Below are 24,535 nucleotides of genomic sequence, written 5' to 3'. Positions count from 1 at the left end.
TAAATACATGATGAGGGCAGGGTCTGAGATGGACTGCTACACAGACTGCAAGTTCGTTGGTATATGGGCAAAAGAAAGACCACATGTCAGGCCCCGTTGCTGCCCATTTATGGGGTCCCCAAATGTTATATTGTCGGAATATTGCTAAAGGGGGCGGAAAACAATACACACTCAATCCTCATACTCGAAACACAGCAGTCAATGAGACTTAGTGACTATAATAAATAACTAAAAAGTCTACAATAACATTAGAAAAATGGCTGCCCAACACGGGGATAAAGCAATACTAGTGAGTGAGTGAGTGAGTATGGTTTTACGCCGCTTTTAGCAATGTTCCCGCAATATCACGGCGGGGGACACAGAAATGGGCTTCACACATTGTACCCATGTCGGGAATCGAACCCTGGTCTTCGACGTGACGAGCGAACGCTTTAACCGCTAGGCTACCCGACCGCCCCTAAAGCAATACTAAACAGTGAGAGCTATACATCATGTTACTCAAGGCTGTAATCTCAGCGTTGAATATACGAAATAAAAGTTCGTTATTGTACTTAAACGACCTTGGCACAGCTATCTTAAAAGTTTTAGCACGTGATATCAATGCACAATCAACCAAGCCCTTAAAATATAAAAATATGCATGTGGCAATGTGGATTTCAGATTAAGGCGTTGCTCGTTGAAAAAAACCTTATAGACACTTTATGCATAAACAGACGCTAGATATTGGGACATGCGATCTAAAATGTCGCGAAGTTCTTGCACTAGCAGCCAGAGTTCATTAATGACTCTATTATCTATTTTCACCACACTTAAAAGCAAACAGGTTTTTGCATTGTTCGACTGAACACGCATAGTGGCTGCTTCTGTGGGAATTATAGAGTGTTTTAACACATGTGCATTCCACACACCGAGAGCACCGAGCCGCGCTCGTACAGTGTAGACGTTCACTGGCATAGAACGTGTTTACTACAAATGATGTCTATTTCTGTCGTTTGTTTGGCACTAATTTAACATGCACTGCCAGCGTTACACCGCTTGTATTATGAAATTAACACGTAAAGACAGAGCTGTCGTGTGGGTTTCAACTTCTTCATTCTTCTAATGCGACGTATGGGTACCAGTTCTTTATTTTTGTTAATTCGACGTTTCGATATTTCAAAAAGGAATAACGTTGAAATACACGTCAGCATTGTCTTCGTTGATCTAAGGTTCTGAGAATGCCACTTCGTTAACGAAATTGACACGTGTTATGCTATAGCTTGCAATTGACAAACCACATAACGTTTCGCCTTCATGTATATCAGTGCGTTATACACGGGTCAAAGTGTTATGTATCATTTGTTTAACTTATGCACAGTTTCCCATATCTACCTCGAGTCATAGCGGAACTAGCTTCTTCAACATTTGGTAAACTACAGTAAAGTACAGTTATAAGGGGCCACTAATTTTAGTTCGTTATAACCGTAGTTCGTTATAAGCATACGTACAGCATATATACAGTAAATGGCCGGGACAAAAAATGAGTTCGTCATATCCGTCTGTTCGTTATATGTGTGTTCGTTATGAACGTAGTTTACTGATAGTTACATTGTTAAATAAACAACACGTACGGGTTCAACGGAATATTGTAAAATAGCAAAAGTTGAATCCAATTTTCCTCTTATAAAGGATGCACGGGTGGCCCAGTCGTCTAAGGCGCCGCGATTCGCTGTGCAGAGTTGCGTCCCTTGGGCACGCCAGAAACCTATGATTGTGGGTTCGAATCCCGGTTCGCCCCGATTATGTTTCTAGGTTTGTCAGCACCATACCCGTGCTCGTGGGTTTCACCGAAGTTGTAAACGTCTGAGACCTGCATCACTTCGGGCTTTCCTCCAACATTAAGCTGACACGCCGCGATATAACTGGAATACTGTTAAAAGCGGCGTTAAACCCAACTCACTCACTCACTCACTCCTCTTATAAAGATAGTCGATCCATACTCAATTTGGATAATAGTGTACTAGGCATGGATGGACTGTCCAGTAGAATGCTGTTATAAGGTAGAAATCTCTACAAAATGTGTAGGACTAAACTTATCACAGACATCGAATTTGAAATATTGAAGAAATGGTTTAGAGTGGTCAATAATATACATTTAATCAACATGATTAGTGTACAGAAGGTACTCTGTCACAGGGCGAGGAACATGCAGGGTCGACGCCCCGTCACATGATTACAAGGTACCTTGCGGAAGTGAGACTCGACTGGAAACACAATCAATGATTCTTCATGAAGTAGATGTTTCTATATTAAATTGTGAATAAAGAATTTGTGAGTAGAAAGAGTCCATCTAGGCCAGTAGCGGTGTTAGTTCAGGGGTCAGAGCCATGCGGTGCTAATGTCGGGGTCAGGGCTAGTGGCAGTGTCAGGTCAGTAGCGGTGCTAGTGCGGGGGTCAGGGCCAGTAGTGGTGATAGTGCGGTAGTCAGGGCCAGTAGCGGTGCCAATGTCGGGGTCGTGGTTTGTAGCGATGTCAGGTCGGTAGTGGTGCTAGTACGGGGGTCAGGGCCAGTAGCGATGTCAGGTCAGTAGTGGTGCTAGTGTCGGGGTTCAGAGCCAGTAGCGATGTCAGGGCTAGTAGTGGTGCTAGTGTCGGGGTTCAGGGCCAGTAGCGGTGTCAAGTCAGTTGTGTAGCTAGTGTCGGGGTCGTGGCTTGTAGCGATGTCAGGGCTAGTAGTGGTGCTAGTGTCGGGGTTCAGGGCCAGTAGCCGTGTCAAGTCAGTTGTGTAGCTAGTGTCGGGGTCGTGGCTTGTAGCGATGTCAGGGCTAGTAGTGGTGCTAGTGTCGGGGTTCAGGGCCAGTAGCGGTGTCAAGTCAGTTGTGTAGCTAGTGTCGGGGTCGTGGCTTGTAGCGATGTCAGGTCAGTAGTGGTGCTAGTGTCGGGGTTCAGGGCCAGTAGCGATGTCAGGTCAGTAGTGGTGCTAGTGCGGGGGTCAGGGCTAGTAGAGGTGTCAGGTCAGTAGCGGAGCTTGTGTCGGGGTTCAGGGCCAGTAGCGATGTCAGGGCTAGTAGTGGTGCTAATGTCGGGGTCATGGTTTGTAGCGATGTCAGGTCAGTAGTGAAGTTAGTGCGGGGATCAGGGCCAGTAGCTGTGTCAGGGCTAGTAGTGGTGATAGTGCGGGGGTCAGGGCTAGTAGAGGTGTCAGGTCAGTAGCGGTGCTAGTGCAGGGATCAGGGCTAATAGCGATGTCAGGGCTAGTAGTGGAGCTAGGGTCGGGGTTCAGGGCCAGTAGCCGTGTCAAGTCAGTTGTGTAGCTAATGTCGGGGTCGTGGCTTGTAGCGATGTCAGGTCAGAAGTGGTGCTAGTGCGGGGGTCAGGGCCAGTAGCGATGTCAGGGCCAGTAGCGGTGTCAGTTCAGTAGTGGTACTACTGCGGGGGTCAGGGCCAGTAGCGGTGTCAGGTCAGTAGTGGTGCTAGTGCGGGGGTCATGGCCAGTAGCGGTGTCAGTTCAGTAGTGGTGCTACTGCGGGGGTCAGGGCCAGTAGCGGTGTCAGGTCAGTAGTGGTGCTAGTGTCGGGGTCGTGGCCAGTAGCGGTGTCAGGTCAGTAGTGGTGCTAATGCGGGGGTCAGGGCCAGTAGCGGTGTCAGGTCAGTAGTAGTGCTAGTGCGGGGGTCAGTGCCAGTAGCGGTGTCAGGTCAGTAGTGGTGCTAGTGCGGGGGTCGTGGCTTGTAGCGGTGTCAGGTCAGTAGTGGTGCTAGTGCGGGGGTCAGGGCCAATAGCGGTGTCAGGTCAGTAGTGGTGCTAGTGCGGGAGTCAGGGCCATGTGGGATAATGCAGGACCAACGCACTGCTTAGGCAAGGTTCTGCTAAATCTCAAATTAGTCTAAAGCACAGGACGAATCTGCTAGTCGGGTCACTAAAACCCCGAGAGCAAGTATAAAGACATGTCCATTTCTGAGATCAGCATTAACACATAGAATAATTGTCTTCGTCAATGTCTGCTTGACAGGACAGGTATCACCCTCGATTATGCAGTGTAAGTCATATCATATCATATCTGGGCCAGACAATCCAGTGATTGTCATCATTGACAATTGGGAAACGATGACATTCATCAACCAAGTAAGCGAGTCTGACCGCCCGATCTCGTTGTATTTGGGAGACTATCTTTAGCGTCGTGCAGTTTTTATAAGACTCAAAGCTATGGTAGTGAATGGTTCCGGAGTATTTCTAATAAAGTGAAATTTATGGTTGGTGAATTTGGGTTTAACGTCGCGTTCATGTTTATTGCACTTCTATAGCGACGTAAATGCACTTCTGGGTGTATGTGTGTGTGTGTGGCTGTTTGTACTAGTCCGGACTAATGCTAGCCCACTGAGATACCATGCCGCAGTTTAACATGAATATCCCACTCAGACACAGTATACTGACTCCTAGCAGACCAGTCCTTATTTTACCCCTTAATGGCGAGCACCAGGTAGGGTAAAAACAAGTACCATATTTCTCATAATAAAATGTAAGTATTATACATTGGAAACTTGAGGACTGACACGTGTAAGTGGGAAATAACGAACCTGTTTCGCAAACACCTTGTGTTTACACTGTAAGGAATATGAATCTTTCATGTAGGTTAAAATAAACCCGTGAAATACGTTTATGACGAACACGCTTATAACAAACTGACGGATGTAACGAACTGTATTTTGGGGTCCCGTCCATGTGCTGTATATGTGCTGTATTTATGCTTACGGTTATAACGTACTAAAATTTGAATTTGTTATAACCTTAGTTTACTGTAATCGATCCATTTGTTTTGATTGGTTCTTTTTTACTTACATGTGTTTGTGACGGGTGCCATCGGTGCGGTAGGATGTGCTCACCTCTTAGAGAACGCCTAGTGTCATCATTAATTGATAGTGATTCATGGACACATATCATCATAGAGTGGTCCAAATCGTACAAGACGGCCTCCGTGGTCTAGTGGTAGAGCGTCCGCCCGGAGAGCGGAAGATCAGGGGTTCGATCCCCGACCGCGTCATACCAAAATACGTTAAAAGATGGTACTTGTTGTTACCCTGTCTGGCGCTCGGCATTGAGGGGCTAAAACAAGGACTGGTCGGCTCGGAGTCAGTATACTGTGTCTGAGTGGGGTATTCATGTTAAACTGCGGCATGGTATCTCAGTCAGCTAGCACTATAAATCGGCATCAGTCCGGACTAGTACAAGCAGCCACACAAACACATACACGTACATGCACGTCGCTATATAAGTGCAACAATCTTGGACGCGACGTTAAACCCCATTTCACCTCATCAAATCTTACAGTAGGCTCTGCTTTCGGCAAATATTTCATATGGTTATGGAAAGGGGTTTGTCGCATTTTATCATGTAACATATTTACAAATATGAATGTCCCTCAAAAATGAATGTCCCTTAGAAGTGAATGTCCCTAAGACATAACCGCGGGTTTAATTTACACATACAGATGCACATGTCTGTGATTTACACAAATAAACTACGCGTTATTGTTCTTCTACAGTAATTATAATCTTTAATGCAAAGCAAGAAAATATGGTCACTTAATAATATCTCATTCCTGGAACAATAATTCAATAACAACATATTTCTTTATCAACAAAAACACATCAATAAACAAACTGTTACCACCCAGCCCGTCGTTCACAGGCGACGACAAACGAGCTCTCAATAAGGTCTCAAATCCTTTGTGTTTATTTTCCAAAGATGCCCTATAATGTCAGGAATTTCCGACGTTGAAACTAAAACCTACATCCGACAAAAAACGTAAATTGTTTTTCTATTTTGACAACAGTCAATCAGATTATTTCTATCGCTGGGGCTGCCGTGATGTCAACGACGTGTAGGTATCGTGTTCCAAGAAACCCCTGCTTGATAAAGGGAGATTGTTATGTACAGAAGAACGTGAGGATAGCTCCAAAGGATATTTTTTCTATGTTAATTGGCTTGTTCGGTGACATGGTTGCCAAATAATGGTCAGCTAGTTGTAAGCGTGTATCTTCATAATGACTATGCAATTGAATAAATATAAATTGTGAAAGCAAGAGAATAACCAGCCTAAATTTTCTGCCGAAACTGATTCCACTTGGCGTTAAGGACAAATAGCTGTGGAAATTATATGAATGGACCAGTGAAAGTCATTGATGATACCAAGTGTTCGCGAAAAGGGTAAAAAATAACTGAAACTAAACAAAAAAAACATGACCAGTACAGCTATTTTTCTCAACATATATTTTCTTAAAAGAACAAACCACATCCACGTAATAATTTCGATGAAAAAGCTAACCGATACCCAAGACCTGGTACTGAAACAGGTATTTAGTGCTTGGTCACATTGGAGTCCGGGTGAACCGGACGTTTTCGTTCCGCTTTAAATCGCGTGAAAGGATTTAACAGGTTGCGACTCTATTCATCTCTCAGCGCACTATCCTAAATGCTGTGTGCAATGATGTTAAAATAGGGAATTTCATCATCATTTCTGTCACTGATGCGTCAAATTTTGAAATGTCCTTCACGTGTCCACAATAAGACTTCTTGAAAGCTTTACTTCGGCCCTGAAATTTGTTATTGTGAACAAAAGCTGATTATGGTTGAAATGTTTATCGACAGTTTTCGGAACGCAGGTAGTGTTTGGATACAGATGTTTGTAAAAGGTGGGATGCACTGAAATATTTCTTTTAAAATTGATATCGCTTAAAGTTTCGCTTGAGTTTCGTCCGTACCTTGTTCTCTTTTATGTGTCAGAGTGAGTGAGTGAGTTGGGTTTAACGCCGCTTTTAACAGTATTCCAGTCATATCACGGCGTGTAAGCTTAATGTGGGAGGAAAGCATCAGACGTTTACCACTTTGGTGAAACCCACGAGCACGGGTATGGTGCTGACAAACCTAGAAACATAATCGGGGCGAATCGGGATTCGAACCAACAATCACAGGTTTCTGGCGTGCCCAAGGGACGCAACCCTGCACAGCGAATCGCGGCGCCTTAGACGACTGGGCCACCCGTGCCCCCTTATGTGTCAGAGAACAATAGGATACTCCTACACTGACGTTTTAATTTTGGTACTGACTTCTATGTCTTATCACGTCTTATGGACTAGTCTGTATCATAACATTAGAGTTAACAGACAAACAACGTGGGTTTTGTTAAGAATTGACCATATCTTTTGCCTCTATGAAGGTATAAACGTACGATTACGACTATCATTAAAGTGATGAGTCCAGTGTCCACTTGCACAAAGCGATCTTAGCGCTGCGACTATTGTAAGCCTATGTTAAAGTATGGGAGTTAAGATCATCTTAGCGCTAAGATCGCTTTGTGCAAGTGGGCCAAGGTGTTTGCGAAAAGGTGAGCCTATTCTGCCCCAACGGTGGCACCCATCACAAACACATGCAAAGGCAAGTAAATTGTTCACCTGAAAAAACATGAAAGTATTGTACAAGTCAAAATAGGGAATTTCATCATTATCATTTTTGTCCCTGATGCGTGAAATTATAAAATGTCCTCCACGTGTCTGCCATCCTGGAAGCTTTACTTCGGCCTTAAATGTTTTAACCCTGATCAGACAACCAATGAGCAAGATTCATATGGAGCTCTTTGAAATCTTCGCAGAAAGACCATGTTCAGTTGTATCTCAAAAGTTGTGAAATGTTGATGCCAAAGGCTAGAGCTGCTGTGATATGGCTCCACGTAAGGGGAAAGTTGAAGTCATCCCTCTAGTCAACACAGTCCTGTCGATAGTTTTTGTTACTCTGAATTTATTGGCCTAAATCTAAATATGAAACAGATGCGGCGATCTCACTGGTCTCTTTTGTTTCTTGTTCAGGTGAGTAAATCAGTGGAAGGGAAATTGCTATTTGGTAATTATGGAAGGGTATCGAATCATCGATCTTCCTGAAGCTTAAGTTAAAAGTATTGGGCAAGATGGGTGCGTAGACACGCACTTAACCTATCAACAAGCCTGACCACCAGATCCTCGCCTCTTACGACCAGCATGGGTTGCTTGGGAGAAATTCTAACCCGGAATCGACCCGTGAAGATCCGGGGTAGAATAGGTCTTCAGCAACCCATGCTTACCTTAAAAGGCGACTATGCTTGTCGTAAGAGGCGACTTATGGGATCGGGTGGTCAGGCTCGCTGACTTGGTTGATGCATGTCATCGATCCCTATTGCGTAGATCGATGCTCAGTGGATTGTCTGGTCCAGTCTCGATTATTTACAGAACGCCGTCATATAGCTTGAATATTGCTGAGTGCGGCGTTAACCAACAGACAAACAAAACTAACCCGGAATCCCAACACAGTATAAAGCCCGATCCTCTGTAGTGAGTGAGTGAGTTGGGTTTAACTCCGCTTTTAACAGTATTCCAGTTATATCGCGGCGTGTCAGCTTAATGTTGGAGGAAAGCCCGAAGTGATGCAGGTCTCGGACGTTTACCACCTCGGTGAAACCCATGAGCACGGGTATGGTGCTGACAAATCTAGAAACAATCGGGGCGATACGGGATTCAAACCCAGGATTCTGGCGTGCCCAAGGGACGCAACTCTGCACAGCGAATAGCGGCGCCTTAGACGACGGCCATGTTCCTTTCAACTATTTTCTCTTCTTTCCAAGCCCGTTTTTTTTGTTCCAGAAATGGGCTTCACACATTGTACCCATGAAGGGACTCGAACTAGGGTTTTCGGCGTAAGGTGCGAACGCTTTAACCATGATGATCATGTTACTCACGCACCGACAGTTATATTCAGACTAAAATACATGTTCATGGGGGTGCCGTTGTACAAAACAACCTTAGTGCTACGACTGTCGGAAGTCTGTGTTAATGCATGGTAGTTACGAGGTGAGGTGAGGTGAGGTGAGGTGAGGTGGAATTGGGTCGCGTCCAAGATTATTGCACTTATATAGCGACGTGCATGCACGTGTGTGTGTGTGTGTGTGTGTGTGTGTGTGTGTGTGTGTGTGTGTGTGTGTGTGTGTGTGTGTGTGTGTGTGTGTGTGTGTGTGTGTGGCTGCTTGTACTAGTCCGGACTGATGCCGATTTATAGTGCTAGCTCACTGAGATACCATGCCGCAGTTTAACATTTAAACCCCACTCAGACACAGTATACTGACTCCGAGCCGAACAGTCCTTGTTTTAGCCCCTTAATGCCGAGCGCCAGGCAGGGTTACAACAAGTACCATCTTTTAACGTCTTTTGGTATGACGCGGCCGGGGATCGAACCCCGGACCTTCCTCTCTCCGGGCGAACGCTCTACCACTAGACCACGGAAGCGGTCTGGTAGTTACGCGCTAAGATCACTTTGTACAACGGCACCCTGATCACCAACAACATGACACAAGGGTGGAGAATGTGGATTTATTTGACTGTATACGGTAATGACACGTATGGCCCTATGCAATCATTTAACCATAAGTGAATACAACTTCACCATCACTAGATGTACCTGTGATTAACACCAAAACATACATATACACCTGTAGTGGGAAATATATTACACCTCAATATATATATATACCATATCACTATGGGTAGGGCGTTCTCTTGGACGTACCGTAGACATGCCATATTATTGCCTGTGATAATTACCAGTCCATTTATTTTCATTGATCAACAGCTCTGCTATTTTTTAAATAAAGTTAAAAACAGGATTATTTTAATTTGATAAAATTCAAAATGTATCACCTTAAGAACTCGGTTCTCTGGCAAGAAATTACCACACTGAATAAGTATTATCAGGGGAAATGGTCACTACAAAGAATTGGCTATCAACTAATTAAACATGAGAAAATAAATTTATAATCGTGTGGTGATTTATCAAAATAGGAATAATACATATTTAAAAAACAATGCAGGGTTTGAAAAATAATTATATTTAGTCATGCAGGCATGTGAACCTTGACGGTATCCACTCCAAACTGATTGGCCTTGTTGAAAAACGATATAAGAAGGAGGTCTAGCGTATTCCAAGAGAGCATCCTACTGGAGGGAAGAGTTGTGTTGACCACCTCTCTGCTGGTGACTGTAGAGGCAACACTGATTGGCAGACAGTGATCACAACACTTGAACGTAGCCCTTTGGGAGTCCCTTAATGCACAAACAGTCTACATACCACCCATATTCATAACCAAGACACCTACTTTATATACAGAATTAATCACAAATCACAAATTTATAAGAATTAGTCATGTGGGTACTCTAAATGATCAGTCTAAAGTTTGTAAAAATGCAAAAGATGTGTGAAGATAAACTCCCTCCATGTTACATGAAATGTTATGAGTAATAAGAATGTAAGGATAAGAATTTATGGATGAACAACTTCTTTATTACAATTAAGAGCGACGGTTCTAACACCGTTATCAAGCAAGCAACGTTTCAGTGTAGGTTCTAACACCGTTATCAAGCAAGTGCTTGATAACGGTGTTAGAACCTACACCGAAACGTCGCTCTTAATTGTAATAAAGAAGTTGTTCATCCATAAATTCTTATCCTTACTTAGTACTCCAACTTCTAAATGCCTATCAAAGAAGTAATAAGAATGTTTATAAATAAATGAATATTTCATATTTAATGAAACAGTATTTTTTTTAGATTTCAGCAATAAAATTAAATTAATATGTCATGAAATACCTTACAAATTCAACATGTCTAAATGAGTTGCATATATGATGTTCCAGAAATTAATCCATGAAATAAAGACATATGCATGATGTGTATATCAAGGAACGATAAGGCTTGAAACAGTTTAACAAATCCTACAAAAACATGGTCCTCATTCTTTAAAAGGAACAGGTTTCATAACATGTCACAAAACAAAACAATATCTTTAAAACTAACATTTCAGGTTTAGGAATGACTTGCATTATGGAAATAAAATGTTTATACATGAAATATATTTGACATTAGAGAGTTTACTTTTTAATTAAGAACAGGTTTAGTGAAATTTGCAATAAAATCTACATTTGAATAATTTCACTTCACCTTATTTTCATACACTGGTTTTTAAACATATTTGACAAATTGTAGATACTTTCGAAACATCTAACTCTTCCCCATCACCTGAGAATGAAGTGTATTATGACCAAGTAATCCCTGAATCTCATAAAAATATGATTCAACTGAACAGGATGCAGGTAAAAAAGAATCTTTGAGCACACATTTATGTCAAGAAAATGGCAAAAACAACAACTGTCCCTTCATTGGGCTAGATTCTCCATCCTCCTGTGACCATCCTCCCACAGGGTTGCAGATCCTCAAAACGGACAACAATGAAAGATTAAAATTTCAAAATAATTTCGAAGGCCCAAGACAGTGACTACCTTTCCAAATACAGACTTCACAACACTATACAGAGTAAATGAAGCAGTGGGGTTGGGAGTGTGAGCATTTGCTACTAATTAGGATCAAAGTGATTGATGCAGTTTATGAAGAATATTCCACTGCTAACTGAAAATGAATCATAGAATCATTCATTATACAGAAATACCTAAAAGCAGATGGAGGGCCGACATTATTGCCTTTGATTTAATCATTTCATCACCATTAATATCAGGTTTCATGAAATGCACATGGAGGAATTTTCATACATGAGATTACTTCATCAAGAAATGAGCAAAAACCAATACCAAATTATCTGCACATCTTTATACCCGATGAAACATCTAAAAACATGAATAAAAGAGTTCAATGTAAGTAAAACAACATTATAGCACTAGTGTTGTAAAACAAGTTCACATAAAAGTGTAGAGTCATTTCTCCAGAGAATAAAACATTACATAACAATGTTCCACATCTTCAGTTCTTGTCCTCTTGCTCTCACAGAAGTCCCTTGAATCAGTAGCAGTGGCAGACCATGGTAGCAGGATGTTGCCAGGACAGGCTGTGACAAGAGCTTCTCCCATCACTAAAGTAGTTGTGTCTTGCCAGAACATCATGACTAGGTTGAGAGATGTTGCCAGAACATTGATATATTCATAAATGGGGAGTAAACCAAGATGTGAGATGTGTCACAAGCCAAAGGAGATGTTCCCACAACCAATGGCGGTTAGATGTTGCCACAACCTAAGTAGTGAGATGTTGCCACAACCCAAGTCAGTGAGATGTTGCCACAACCCAAGACAGTGAGATATTGCCACAACCTGAATCCATGAGATGTTGCCACAACCTAAGTAGTGAGATGTTGGCACAACCCATGTCATTGAGATGTTGGCACAACCCAAGACAGTGAGATGTTGGCACAACCCAAATCAATGAGATGTTGCCACAACCGAAGACAGTGAGATGTTGCAACAACCCAAGTAGTGAGGTGTTACCGCAACCCAAATCAATGAGATGTTGGTACAACCCAAATCAATGAAATGTTGCCACAACCCAAGACAGAGAGATGTTGCCACAACCCAAATCAATGAGATGTTGGTACAACCCAAATCAATGAGATGTTGGCACGACCCAAATCAATGAGATGTTGGCACAACCCAAGACAGTGAGATGTTGACATAACCCAAATCAATAAGATGTTGCCACAACCCTAATCAATTTAATGTTGGCACAGCCCAAGTAGTGAAGTGTTGCCACAACCCAATTCAATGAGATGTTGCCACAACCCAAGTAGTGAGATGTTGCCACAACCCAAGACAGTGAGATGTTGCCACAACCCTAATCAATTAAATGTTGGCACAGCCCAAGTAGTGAGGTGTTGCCACAACCCAAATCAATGAGATGTTGCCACAACCCAAGTAGTGAGATGTTGCCACAACCCAAGACAGTGAGATGTTGCCACAACCCTAATCAATTAAATGTTGGCACAGCCCAAGTAGTGAGGTGTTGCCACAACCCAAATCAATGAGATGTTGCCACAACCCAAGTAGTGAGGTGTTGCCACAACCCAAGACAGTGAGATGTTGCCACAACCCTAATCAATTAAATGTTGGCACAGCCCAAGTAGTGAGGTGTTGCCACAACCCAAATCAATGAGATGTTGCCACAACCCAAATCAATGAGATGTTGCCACAACCCAAGTAGTGAGGTGTTGCCACAACCCAAGACAGTGAGATGTTCCCACAACCCAAGACAGTGAAATGTTGCCATGCCCTCAGACCTTGAGATGTTGCCACTTCCTGAAGGCGATGATCAAAATATTCTTCATAATGTTTGATGGCCATTTGGGACCATCCACTGGGGTTTCATTTCTCAATTTTGGGCAGCCTTCCACAGGCAGATTCCACCCTCCTACGATCTCCTGAGACAATTTGTCCTACAGTACATCAGTTCCAGAATGCAATCCTTGCCTGTATTGTCTACTGGCTAAGATTGGGTTCTAGTACCAGTGCCCAATCATGAATACTCCACAACTCACAGACAGCAATGGAGGTCTGACTGTCAATAAATACTGCAACAATAAATATTACCAATATATACATTCGGTACTAGATGGCAGCTCCAACGTAACCCTTGCACTAAGGGTAAATCTGTAATTATGTACACTGGTTCAATTCAAAACCCCAAAGGTCCATTCCCCCTGAAGAGTCACACGGTTTTAACAGTGTTTATGTCTCACTGGCATTTAAAAATCAGTTTCACATTATGTGTCTGTATCCTTCTGAACATGAAAGTGCACATAGTCTCAAAACCATTCCATATCAGTTGACCATTCACAAATCAGTGCTGATTGTTCAGAAAGCAGCATCTTGAGGTCTCCTGTCACTTGGTTTATGGGCCTCCAGCAGATCAATTTATTTGCAGTTATTTCACAGAACTATATAGACTGGCCTCTTGACATCAAAGTATTTTCACCAGATCTGATAACTGTAGTTCATTGCAGTAGATAAACAAATATGTCAGTAATACCTTGTTTTGGGTTGTCAATCACTCCAGGAATAACTCTGACGAACATCTGTACATGGTGATTAGACAGTTTGGTACACAATGGTCCAACATGCATACCATCACTTCCTGGATTCAGATCTGGCAATCACAGATATTATGATGACCATCACTGAGACCATGGCGAAGTTTCTGAGACAATGACGACAGCCAATGAGACCATAATTAGTCACTGAGACCATGACAGTAGCCACACAGACCATGATAGCATTCATTGAGACTATGACTAGTCACTGAGACCATGATACCGGTCATTGAGAACATGATAGCAGTCTCATAGACCATGATTAGTCACTGACACCATGACAGCAGTCACAAAGACCATGATGACAGTCACTGAGAACATGATGGTAGTCACTCAGACCATGATGACAGTCACTCAGACCATGATGACGGCCACTGAGACCATGATGGCGGTCACTCAGACCATGATGACGACCACTGAGACCATGACAAAAGTCACTCAGACCATGATGACAGTCACTCAGACCATGATGACAGTCACTCTGACCATGATGACAGTCACTCAGACCATGATGACAGTCAATGAGACCATGACGAAAGCCACTGAGACCATGATGACGGCCATTGAGACCATGACGACAACCACTTCAGAGTTGTCCCTTGTCGGTGGGTACCTCTCACACAACTTTATATCACATAGTCACACAACACACACTGTCCTGCTCCTAGGGACTTGAATCACTCTCTGACTTCCTCAGCAGTCTATCTGTGGACTTTCCATGAATACACACATCCACTCGCAGTGACTCTTTGGGCATGGCCACAACTAGGACCCCGGAGGATGTCCCGGAGGGCTGGGTTGACATGTCATCCACGGAAGAAGAGCTGCTGCTGTTCTCCGAATTGTTCAGTGGAACATTGATGTTCTCGAGGACCAGGTAGTCCCTATCTTCCTCCATCAGTTCTTCCAGCATCATCCTCAGCTGGGTAAAGCAGGGTCTGTCTGCTGGATTAGCAGCCCAGCACTGTAGCATGAGGGCATACCTGCAAGCAGAAAAAAAGGTGAGTCAATGACCACTATGAGCAACATGACGCTTTGATATAAACATGCAGTGTTTTGTTTGTTGTTTAACGCCACACTCAGCAATATTCCAGTTATATGACAGCAGTCTGTAAATAATCAAGTCTTGACCAGACAATTCTGTGATTGACATCATGAGCACCAACCATGCAATTGGAATACGATGGCATGCACCAACCCAGTCAACTGAGACTGACCACACAATCCTGTTAGACACCTCTTACGACAAGCATAGTCGCCTTTTACGGAAAGCATGTGTTGCTGAAGACCCATTTTTCCCGGGATCTTCATGGGTCAAACATGCAATGACAGTGAGTGCATGATTGAGTGCATAAGTAAGTGCATACGAGAGTGAGAGAATGTGTTCATGAGTGAGTGAGTTAGTGAGTGAATGTGTTCACGAGTAATTGATAGAATGTGTTCATGAATGTGTTCATGAGTGAGTAAGTTAAGTGTAATAACATGTTGAACAGTATTCACTAGAGTGAGTGAGTGAATGTTGTGTTACACCACAGTCAACAATATCCCAGTAATGTCACAGAGGTAAATAACCAGTGGTTGATAGCACAAGCAACAATCTATGTTGTAGGGGCACAGTAACACAATCAAGCAGGTCATACATTAGAACCATTCGATCCTCATAAGTCGGATCTCGTTAGCATTTCCTCACAGGCTGGCTGGCTGACTGAACATGGGAGAACAATTCATGAAAGCCCAAGTCACTCAGGAATGGTCGTCAAATGATCTAAAGGAAATGTACATTCGATAGGACAGTCAACCTGTGAATTAACACTTAGTCATGTTTGGTAGGTTAGGTTAGGGTAGGTTAGGGTAGGTTAGGGTAGGTTAGGGTAGGTTAGGTTAGGTTAGGTTAGGTTAGGTTAGGGTAGGGTAGGGTAGGGTAGGGTAGGGTAGGGTAGGGTAGGGTAGGGTAGGGTAGGGTAGGGTAGGGTAGGGTAGGGTGGGGTAGGAGTAAGCAGGGCAGGGCAGGTAAAAATAAACATCTTTTGCTAATTATGCATGATTTTTTTATTAGTAATTAATAGACATAGCAAATCTCATACTGAACATAAAAGGGGGGCGGGGGCAATTTGATCCACTTTTAAGTTGCAAAACTATCTGTAAAGACAAAGAAGCCTTCAGGTGTCAGGGCAGCTATAACTTAGGGCAGGTGAATACTCACAGCTCTTCAGAACAGTTGCTTGTCTTCTCCATCCTATAGCCATTCACAAGGACGTAGTACAGATCAGACAGGGCTATATGAGGGTAGGGCGACGCACCTGGAAGCAAGTGACACATGATAAACACAATAGACCAAGATACTATCTGTTAAAGAAACAGATTCTCTCATTCACTTTTTTTACTGAATCTGTGAGTGGGTGGCATGTCAGTTATACCCTCATTAATTAATCGAGAGATTTTGGTTTAATGCTGCTTTGAACAGTATTCCAGTTATATCATGGCGTGTCAGCTTAATGCGGGAGGAAAGCCCGAAGTGATGCAGGTCTCAGATGTTTACCACTTCAGTGAAACCCATGAGCATGGGTATGGTGCTGACAAACCTAGAAACATAATCAGGGCGAACCGGGATTCGAACCCACAATCATAGGTTTCTGGCGTGTCCAAGGCATGCAACTCTGCACAGTGAATCATGGCGCCTTAGACGACTGGGCCACCCGTGCCCCCAGCTCTCATGAGAAACATTGGGTACTAAGTACCTGTCATTTCCACTATAGTCAGCTCTCATGGCAAACACTGGGTACTGTAGACAGTTCTCATGAGAAACATTGGGTACTAAGTACCTGTCATTTCCACTATAGTCAGCTCTCATGGCAAACACTGGGTACTGTAGACAGTTCTCATGAGAAACATTGGGTACTAAGTACCTGTCATTTCCACTATAGTCAGCTCTCATGGCAAACACTGGGTACTGTAGACAGTTCTCATGAGAATCATTGGGTACTGAGTACCTGTTTTCACCACCAGTCAGCTCGCATGGCAAACACTAGGTGAGTGAGTGAGTGAGTGAGTGAGTGAGTTTGATTTTACGCCGCTTTTAGCAATATTCCAGCAATATCACGGCGGGGGACACCAGAAATGGGCTTCACACATTGTACCCATGTCGGGAATCGAACCCGGGTCTTCGGCGTGACGAGCGAACGCTTTAACCACTAGGCTACCCGACCGCCCCGCAAACACTAGGTACTGTAGTTAGCTCTTATGACAAACAGTGGGTACTGACTACCTGTCATCTCCATGGAACAACATAGAAAGAACTTTACCTATGGTATACACTTACTCCCACTGGAGCCATGCTCTTTAAATAAAAATAATCACACACACCATCAGGGAGATGATGTTTCTGTAAAAACATGCCCGGGGTACGACAGAAGCTTTTACAAGGAAAGAAATGCATGTTTACTTGTTACATTCGACGGCATGATTTGCACTGATTTACTTACCCATTGTAACAATTTCCCAAAGCAGGATGCCGAATGACCACACGTCACTCTGGGTGGTGAACACTCTGTCTCTGAGGGACTCAATAGCCATCCATTTGAGAGGAAGCTTCCCATTGGTCAGTTTCTTGTACTGGTTGTCATTGTAGATGTCACGTGACAGGCCAAAATCACAGAGCTTGACCACCTTGTTTGGCCCAAGTAGGACATTCCTGGCAGCCAGATCACGATGCACATATCTTCGATCAGTTAGGTATTCCTAGGAAAAGAAAACAAGAAAATTAATAGGCTATTGTTTTCAAATCCTAATCTAACTGTATGAAATACATTTGTGGACTCCAGCATATCAGTTCCACAAGGTTGAGTCCCAGATGTTGGGCTTGAATAGTATTTCACTAAAATCGCAGTCTGTAATCTAAAAATGACAGTCAAGATGGATGTGAATCCCTAGTTGTTGACTGACCAAGGATCACAAGAAGTCAGAGATTCAGTCCCATGGCCAGTGGACCCTGCAAAAGTTCAAAGGGAGCAACTCTGCATTGCAAATTGTAAACATGGACCTAAGCTTGTCAGCAAGGTCACAACCAGGAGCTACATAGTCAAGGTCTGACTCCTGGCCACTACCAGATTCCCAATGAACTTCTATCAAGCATGACATCAAGAGTTTATTCAGATTGGTGCCGCCCAATTCCAATTTAACTGACATCAATCATGTCATCAAGAACTCATTCCCACTGAGGTCCCTCAAACCCAGTATCACTTGCACTAAGCAGCCCTGGATCTCAATCTACTTGTGTCCATCCAATCTCCATTCAACTTCCATCAAACATGATGACCTGGAACCTATGTCCGAGAATAAAGTTTAATAGGAAATGTGTCTCAAAGGAAATTGCTTCTGTCTTACATCCCCGATGATCTACGAGAGTCAGTAGGTACAGTGACACAATATACAGGCTCTGCGATGATCTACAAGGATCAATAGATTCAGTGATACATTATACAGGCTCTGAGATGATCTACGAGGGTCAGTAGGTACAGTGACACATTTTACAGGCTCCCCGATGATCTACGAGGGTCAATAGGTACAGTGATACAACATACAGCCTCGCAGATGATCTACGAGGGTCAACAGGTACAGTGATACAACATACAGCCTCGCAGATGATCTACGAGGGTCAACAGGTACGAGGGTCAACAGGTACGAGGGTCAATAAGTACAGTGATACAACATACAGCCTCGCAGATGATCTACGAGGGTCAACAGGTACTGTGACACAATATACAAGCTAATGATCCATCAGCCTGTCAAACATCATATGTCTGCACAACCTCCGAATCAACAACTACGCCAGAAGAAGCATGCTGTTGAAACTCTGGTTTATCTCCTTCACAAAACATGACACCAAACATGAAGTGGAAAATCTTCAAAATTACTCCAAAACAGTTGACAATCCCCACTGAAATGTAGTAAACAGCATACAAGGGGCATCCCCTGATGGCAATTCCCATATGTTATGCCAGTGTCATTCCGGGTCGGCAGATTCAAACAGCTGTTTGCAGTATGCATTTCGCCAGTCAGCCAGAACTGATAATACCAACCCCATAACATGTTATGGTTAATTTCACCCCAAGTTTTCAATCTAAATATTGACAAAGTAAACCTCTTATGTCTATCTTCTGACTACGAAGACTGAAAAAAGCCATTATCACAAACTTTGTGAAAGCTGTTTATTGGAACCCTAGTTGAGCCGAGAGTCTGTCATATCTCCAGACAAGTCCTGTTGGCTTTTGTGGGGAAACATGGGCCTCGCTATACAACTAACATGCTTAAGTCATTAAACAAAACCTGTGTATCTAACACTTTTTAAAATGCTTCTCTGAGATGCTTATCTTTCTGCCATCCGTGGCTGGGCAAAGAGGGTACACAAAAAGTTAACGCACAACAAACTTGTTATGTTCTTCTCAAATGTGAATTATCATTTCTTGTTCAAGGTCCTGCAGTTTCTTTATATTTCCTACGTCAATGATGACAAGGCAGATAGATAGAATATCTCACAGGTGAAATGAATACCAAAATGTTTATTTTAATTTCGACTTGATTGTTGCTCAGTAAAGCTCCCTTGGTGGATCTTGCTTCAGAGCAGTGAGTCACTTGGCACAATGGGCTTAGAGGGAGGAAACATTTGCCAAGCATGCCAATATTACCATACTGTAAAAACTATCAACTGTTTGTTTGATGTGCAGTTTTTTTATATGATAGCATTTATTTCATGATAAATTGCATCTGGTCGTCTGTAATATGACAACGGCCTGTATGCCTCGTTGTGTCTTCAAACGATATGGAACATGATATAAAGTGAAGGTATCCCAACTACTGAACGGTCGGAGGCTGACATTTGCATGTGATTTCATCCAAGGAAGAGATTGTCTGGTTAGAGATTGTGAGTGAGTGAGTGAGTGAGTGAGTTGGGTTTAACGCCGCTTTAAACAGTATTCCAGTTATATCGCGGCGTGTCAGCTTAATGTGGGAGGAAAGCCCGAAGTGATGCAGGTCTCAGATGATTACCACTTCAGTGAAACCCACGAGCACGGGTATGGTGCTGACAAACCTAGAAACATAATCGGGGCGAACCGGGATTCGAACCCACAATCATAGATTTCTGGCGTGCCCAGGGGACGCAACTCTGCACAGCGAATCGCGATGCCTTAGACGACTGGGCCACCCGTGCCCCCTGTCTGGTTAGAAGCAAAAACTCTGCATAAATAGCGAGTGAGTTGGGTTTGACGCCACTTTGAACTATTTCTGTTATATCACGGCATGTCAGCTGAATGTGGGAGGAAAGCACAAAGTGATGCGGGTCTCAGAGGTTTACCACCTTGATGAAACCCACAAGTATGGTGCTGACAAACCTAGAAACATAATCAAGGTGAACTGGGATTTGAACCCACAACTCTGCACCGGGAATTGCTGTGCCTTAGACAACTGGGTCACACATTCCCACTCTGCATAAATAAAACATAGATATTTAAATCAAGTGTCTTAAAAAAATATACTCAGAATGAAGAAAAAAAATTAAAAAGTGTATTTCTCCATTTTTGGATGAAACAGAAATGACTGACAAGTGCTGGGATTCCAACTGAATATGGATACAAATAATTTATACAACGTTGCAAATGTGAATTGTAGGCGACTTTCTGCAAAGGAAATTGATCATAAACAAGTTCCATTTGAAACAAACTAAAAGAAGGAAACGAAAATGATTTTTGTTAACTGACCAGCTGTCTGGAGGCATCTTCCCGAGGCAAGGGAATTTACTGACTATACAAGTCCAGTTTCCACCCTTGCCGAACCTGGCTGGAATTTTTATGGAGTTATATTTTGGCTGGACTATGAATCCATGCATAGTCCAATCAATATCGTGTAATGAAATCACCATCTGGTTCGTAAACTGTCATGCAGATTTTGGTCAATTGCAGGATTTGCAAAGCATGTGTACCGCCAACTGAGGATCAGATATTTTCCAAATCTTTCCATGTTTCCAATCAAGGTACTTGCATGAACCGATGCACTTCGCTAAGTAAGGCCCGTTTTATTACAATATAGATTCTGATTATCGATCAGATCGTCTTGACTGGGTGCTGCCATTTTGTTTAAAGCAAATGCAAAGTGGAAGGTGGAATCTGATTGGTCAATAGGAGGGACATAGAAGGGACATAACTCGTAATAACTCGTTAAGGTCATGCTGGACAATATTTCAGTTATATCACAGCATCACTTCAGTGAAACCCATGAGTATGTACCCAATCCCACCCCCTCCAAATACCACCAATCCCTTTCAACTGAAGAATGCTCTTGGCAACATCCTAAATTATGAAGTTATTAATAAGCTACAGCAAACTGCACAACACAACTATTTCTCTTGATCTGTAATTATAGACTTGGCACATGCAGCCACATACACAGCTATCTACAGGTGGACATTTACGAGATATCCTGGGATCATCCCCAGACATTCCAACTGCAGTAATTACAAACTTGTCTGTTCAATTTTTAAAATTAGAATATCACTATGAAAGATCAAATAACAGAACTGAATGTTAAAAATCATGACAGACTCTTAGTTTGAATATTCTGTATGAAATATTTATTGGTTAGTTTTTTCAGTTAGGAATTCTTGTAGATTTTATCTAAAATATTAATAAATTTTAAAAGTAACTTGCACAATTATTTCTACATTATACCCTCATTAATTAATTGAGAGATTTTGGTTTAATGCTGCTTTGAACAGTATTCCAGTTATTACACGGTGTGTCAGCTAAAAGCGGGAGGAATGCATGATGTTATGCAGGTCTCATATGTTTACCACTTTTGTGAAACCCACAAGCATGGGTATGATGCTGACAAACCTTAAAACATAATCAGGGCGAACCAGGATTTGAACCACTGCCATAGGTTTCTGGTGTGCCCAAGGGACACAACTCTGCACAGGGAATTGCAGTGCCTCAAACTCATTAAAAAATTGCAAGTGATTCTATTAAATAATGCAACACAAGCCCCACCTATTCAATTATCAGCCTATCAAGAAATAGTAGTCCGTTGGTAGGCATGGTATAATATGATTTATGGAAACAAATGCAAACCACATTGCTTGGTTCATCCAATCAAACGGTACGGAATCACTTGCAATATATTTACTTCAGATTAACTTAAAACCCTATATGACACTCCATATTAAATGATACCAGTGAAGATCAGGGGTAGAATAGATCTTCAGCAACAAATGCTTTCCGTAAAAGGTGACTATGCTTGTTGTAAGAGACGACTAACGGGATCGGGTAGTCAGACAAGCCGACTTGGTTCAATTGCATGTCATTGTATCCCTATAGTGTGGATCGATGCTTATGATATAAGTCACTTGATTGTCTGGTCCAGACTCAATTATTTATAGATTGCCGTCATATAGCCGGAATATTGCTGAGTGAGGTGTTAACAAACAAACATACAAACAAAACAAACAAACAAAATCATATTAATTGAAGGTGTATTCCCAGTTTAACCTCATGAAGGGACACCAAAAATGGGTTTGCAGAATCTTTTCGGGCGAGAGCAGTTTAGTTTCCTATCTTATTTATGGATTGTGAAGACGAAACTGCAAGATTCAAACAGGTCAATCACAAACAAAGATAATCCAAGGAAACGTAAGTCAGGACATGTTTTGAAATGACTGTTGATTATCGTAAGTTTACAAGTTGTATTTCTTGAAACAAAAATTAAACACTGAAACACACAACTTCTGTTATGTACATGAAACCCCCAAAAAACATTCAACATTTTACTTTTGTGGATAAATTAGAAAAACATAAACTTGAATTAGATTATTAAAGACTTACCATAGCCATGGCCACTTGTCTCGCAAAGGACAACATGTCGGTCGGGGTGATGAAATAGTTTTCAATGCCGCCGGAATCATCGACCATTGAATATGCAATTTCACTGGCACCATCTGACCGCTTCCGAAGATCACCCTCCAGACGACATTTCCTGCAATATTGATGAAGAGTGATGAAGAACAGGCAACCATCCCCAAAGGATGTTTGTAATCAAGCACTCGATACTGTATCTTTTGTAGGTCTGGTCAGGTACGATCTGGTCAGGGGAGAAAGTTTATCTTTTCTCATCAAAAGCGATGAATTATTGAAAATAATTACATGCCACAAGTTTGAAGAACAAACATGAATTTAGGAAGCTAACCTGGAATTTTCGAATTCGGTCTTAATTTGGTCTTAACAAGCTGAAGCCTTTGCCAGCTTACACCTCATTGTGGAGGTAGAATTCATCTGGCTGAACAGTTTTACATTGTTCAGGTGAGTTAAATGTGTCAGATACATGTATCTCAATACCTATGAGTAGCGTACTGTCCAGTAGAAAGGAGGCCAGTCGTCAGAGGGAAGGATCAGGAAGAGGATGAGGTAAAGGATGACAATGCGGGTGAGGGATAGGGGTGGGGAAACAAAGGGCAGGGGAAGTGAACAGGTATAGGGTTGGAAGACAAGGGGCAGCAGAGGACATGGATGAGGCTATAAATTGGGGGCAGGAGTAGGGAACCAGGGATGAAGGGAAGGTAGTACAGGTGATGGTCAGGGATGAAGGGCAGGGGAAGGTGACACAGGTGATGGTCAGGGATGATGGGAGGGATAGGTTATGGATAGGGGACAGGGACAAGGACAGGAGGAAGGTGAATGGTGTAGGAATAAGGGATAGGATCAGTGTAATGGAACAGGGAACAGGGAACAGGGAACAGGGAAAGGGGACAGGGATGGAGGACAAGTTAAATCTATGTAAAAGGAGCTGAGCAGAAGTTGAACATATTGAAACAAAAAATATTCATTTGGCATGTTCACAATCAAAAACTAAGCTTTGTAAACCAGATTTCCTGCATTCATTGATAATAGTCTCTTCATCCTCTGTGCCCTTGCCTCATGAACAAAGATGGGTTAAAGGTAGCAACCGATTCCATACTTCCATACTTCCAAACCTGCTGAAATAACTGCCTCATTCACTGCAAAAATATTCCATCCTAGCAATAACTGTTTGTGTTGGCGCTCGTTGAATCCTCACAATAAATAAGCAGCCATCACCACAGTGCATCACCTTATTAACAATAAAGCATTTATTTTCAAGTCTCCATTATATTTGTGAACATCACACTTACTTTAAACATAGCACTAATTAGGTAGACAAGATAAACACTTCAAAGTAACACTTTGTATACACACATGCTTCCTGTACCCACTGCTTTCCTGATTATACTGCATGTTTATATCACTGCTTCACGAAATTGACATCTGTCGATGAATGTGTATTTCATTTCCACCACTATCAACTACAAGTCCAGCATCGTACAAGCTTGTTCGCGGAACATGTCACGCATCCGTAGTTTTCAAATAAACCTTCACGTGTAAGTGGATAACAACATGTCATGTAACTTTTTAAAGAAGGACTTCACTTTCACACACACGGCATAACATGCATTGCTGGTTGTACCTAAAAAATAGGCCTCTATTTCATAAGCATCTGTTGTCAGGCATGGAATTCATTCAAACAAGATCCTGTAGCACGATTCACAAAGCTGCCAGA

The 24,535-nt window shown here is 42.5% G+C and overlaps 1 protein-coding gene across 1 annotated transcript in view; it reads right to left on the bottom strand.

The window, feature by feature from the left end:
• Nucleotides 1-11,918: 11,918 nt before the first annotated feature.
• The window catches only part of LOC124145276 (ephrin type-B receptor 1-like), an 88,522-nt gene continuing 75,905 nt past the window's right edge, over nucleotides 11,919-24,535 (bottom strand). The window contains exons 17-20 of the mRNA XM_046515026.2: nucleotides 22,789-22,939; nucleotides 17,401-17,656; nucleotides 16,122-16,218; nucleotides 11,919-14,901 (exon numbers count right to left, since the gene is read on the bottom strand). Coding sequence (XP_046370982.1) covers nucleotides 14,583-14,901; nucleotides 16,122-16,218; nucleotides 17,401-17,656; nucleotides 22,789-22,939 — 823 coding nt within the window. The 3' untranslated portion in view covers nucleotides 11,919-14,582. The remainder of the gene's footprint in view (nucleotides 14,902-16,121; nucleotides 16,219-17,400; nucleotides 17,657-22,788; nucleotides 22,940-24,535) is intronic.

The sequence above is a fragment of the Haliotis rufescens genome, unplaced genomic scaffold, assembly GCF_023055435.1.
Source record: "Haliotis rufescens isolate VD_foot unplaced genomic scaffold, xgHalRufe1.0.p SCAF_3, whole genome shotgun sequence".
Classification (NCBI taxonomy): domain Eukaryota; kingdom Metazoa; phylum Mollusca; class Gastropoda; order Lepetellida; family Haliotidae; genus Haliotis; species Haliotis rufescens.
The sequence above is the reverse complement of the archived record's forward strand: the minus strand, read 5'-3'. Positions and strand labels throughout refer to the sequence as shown.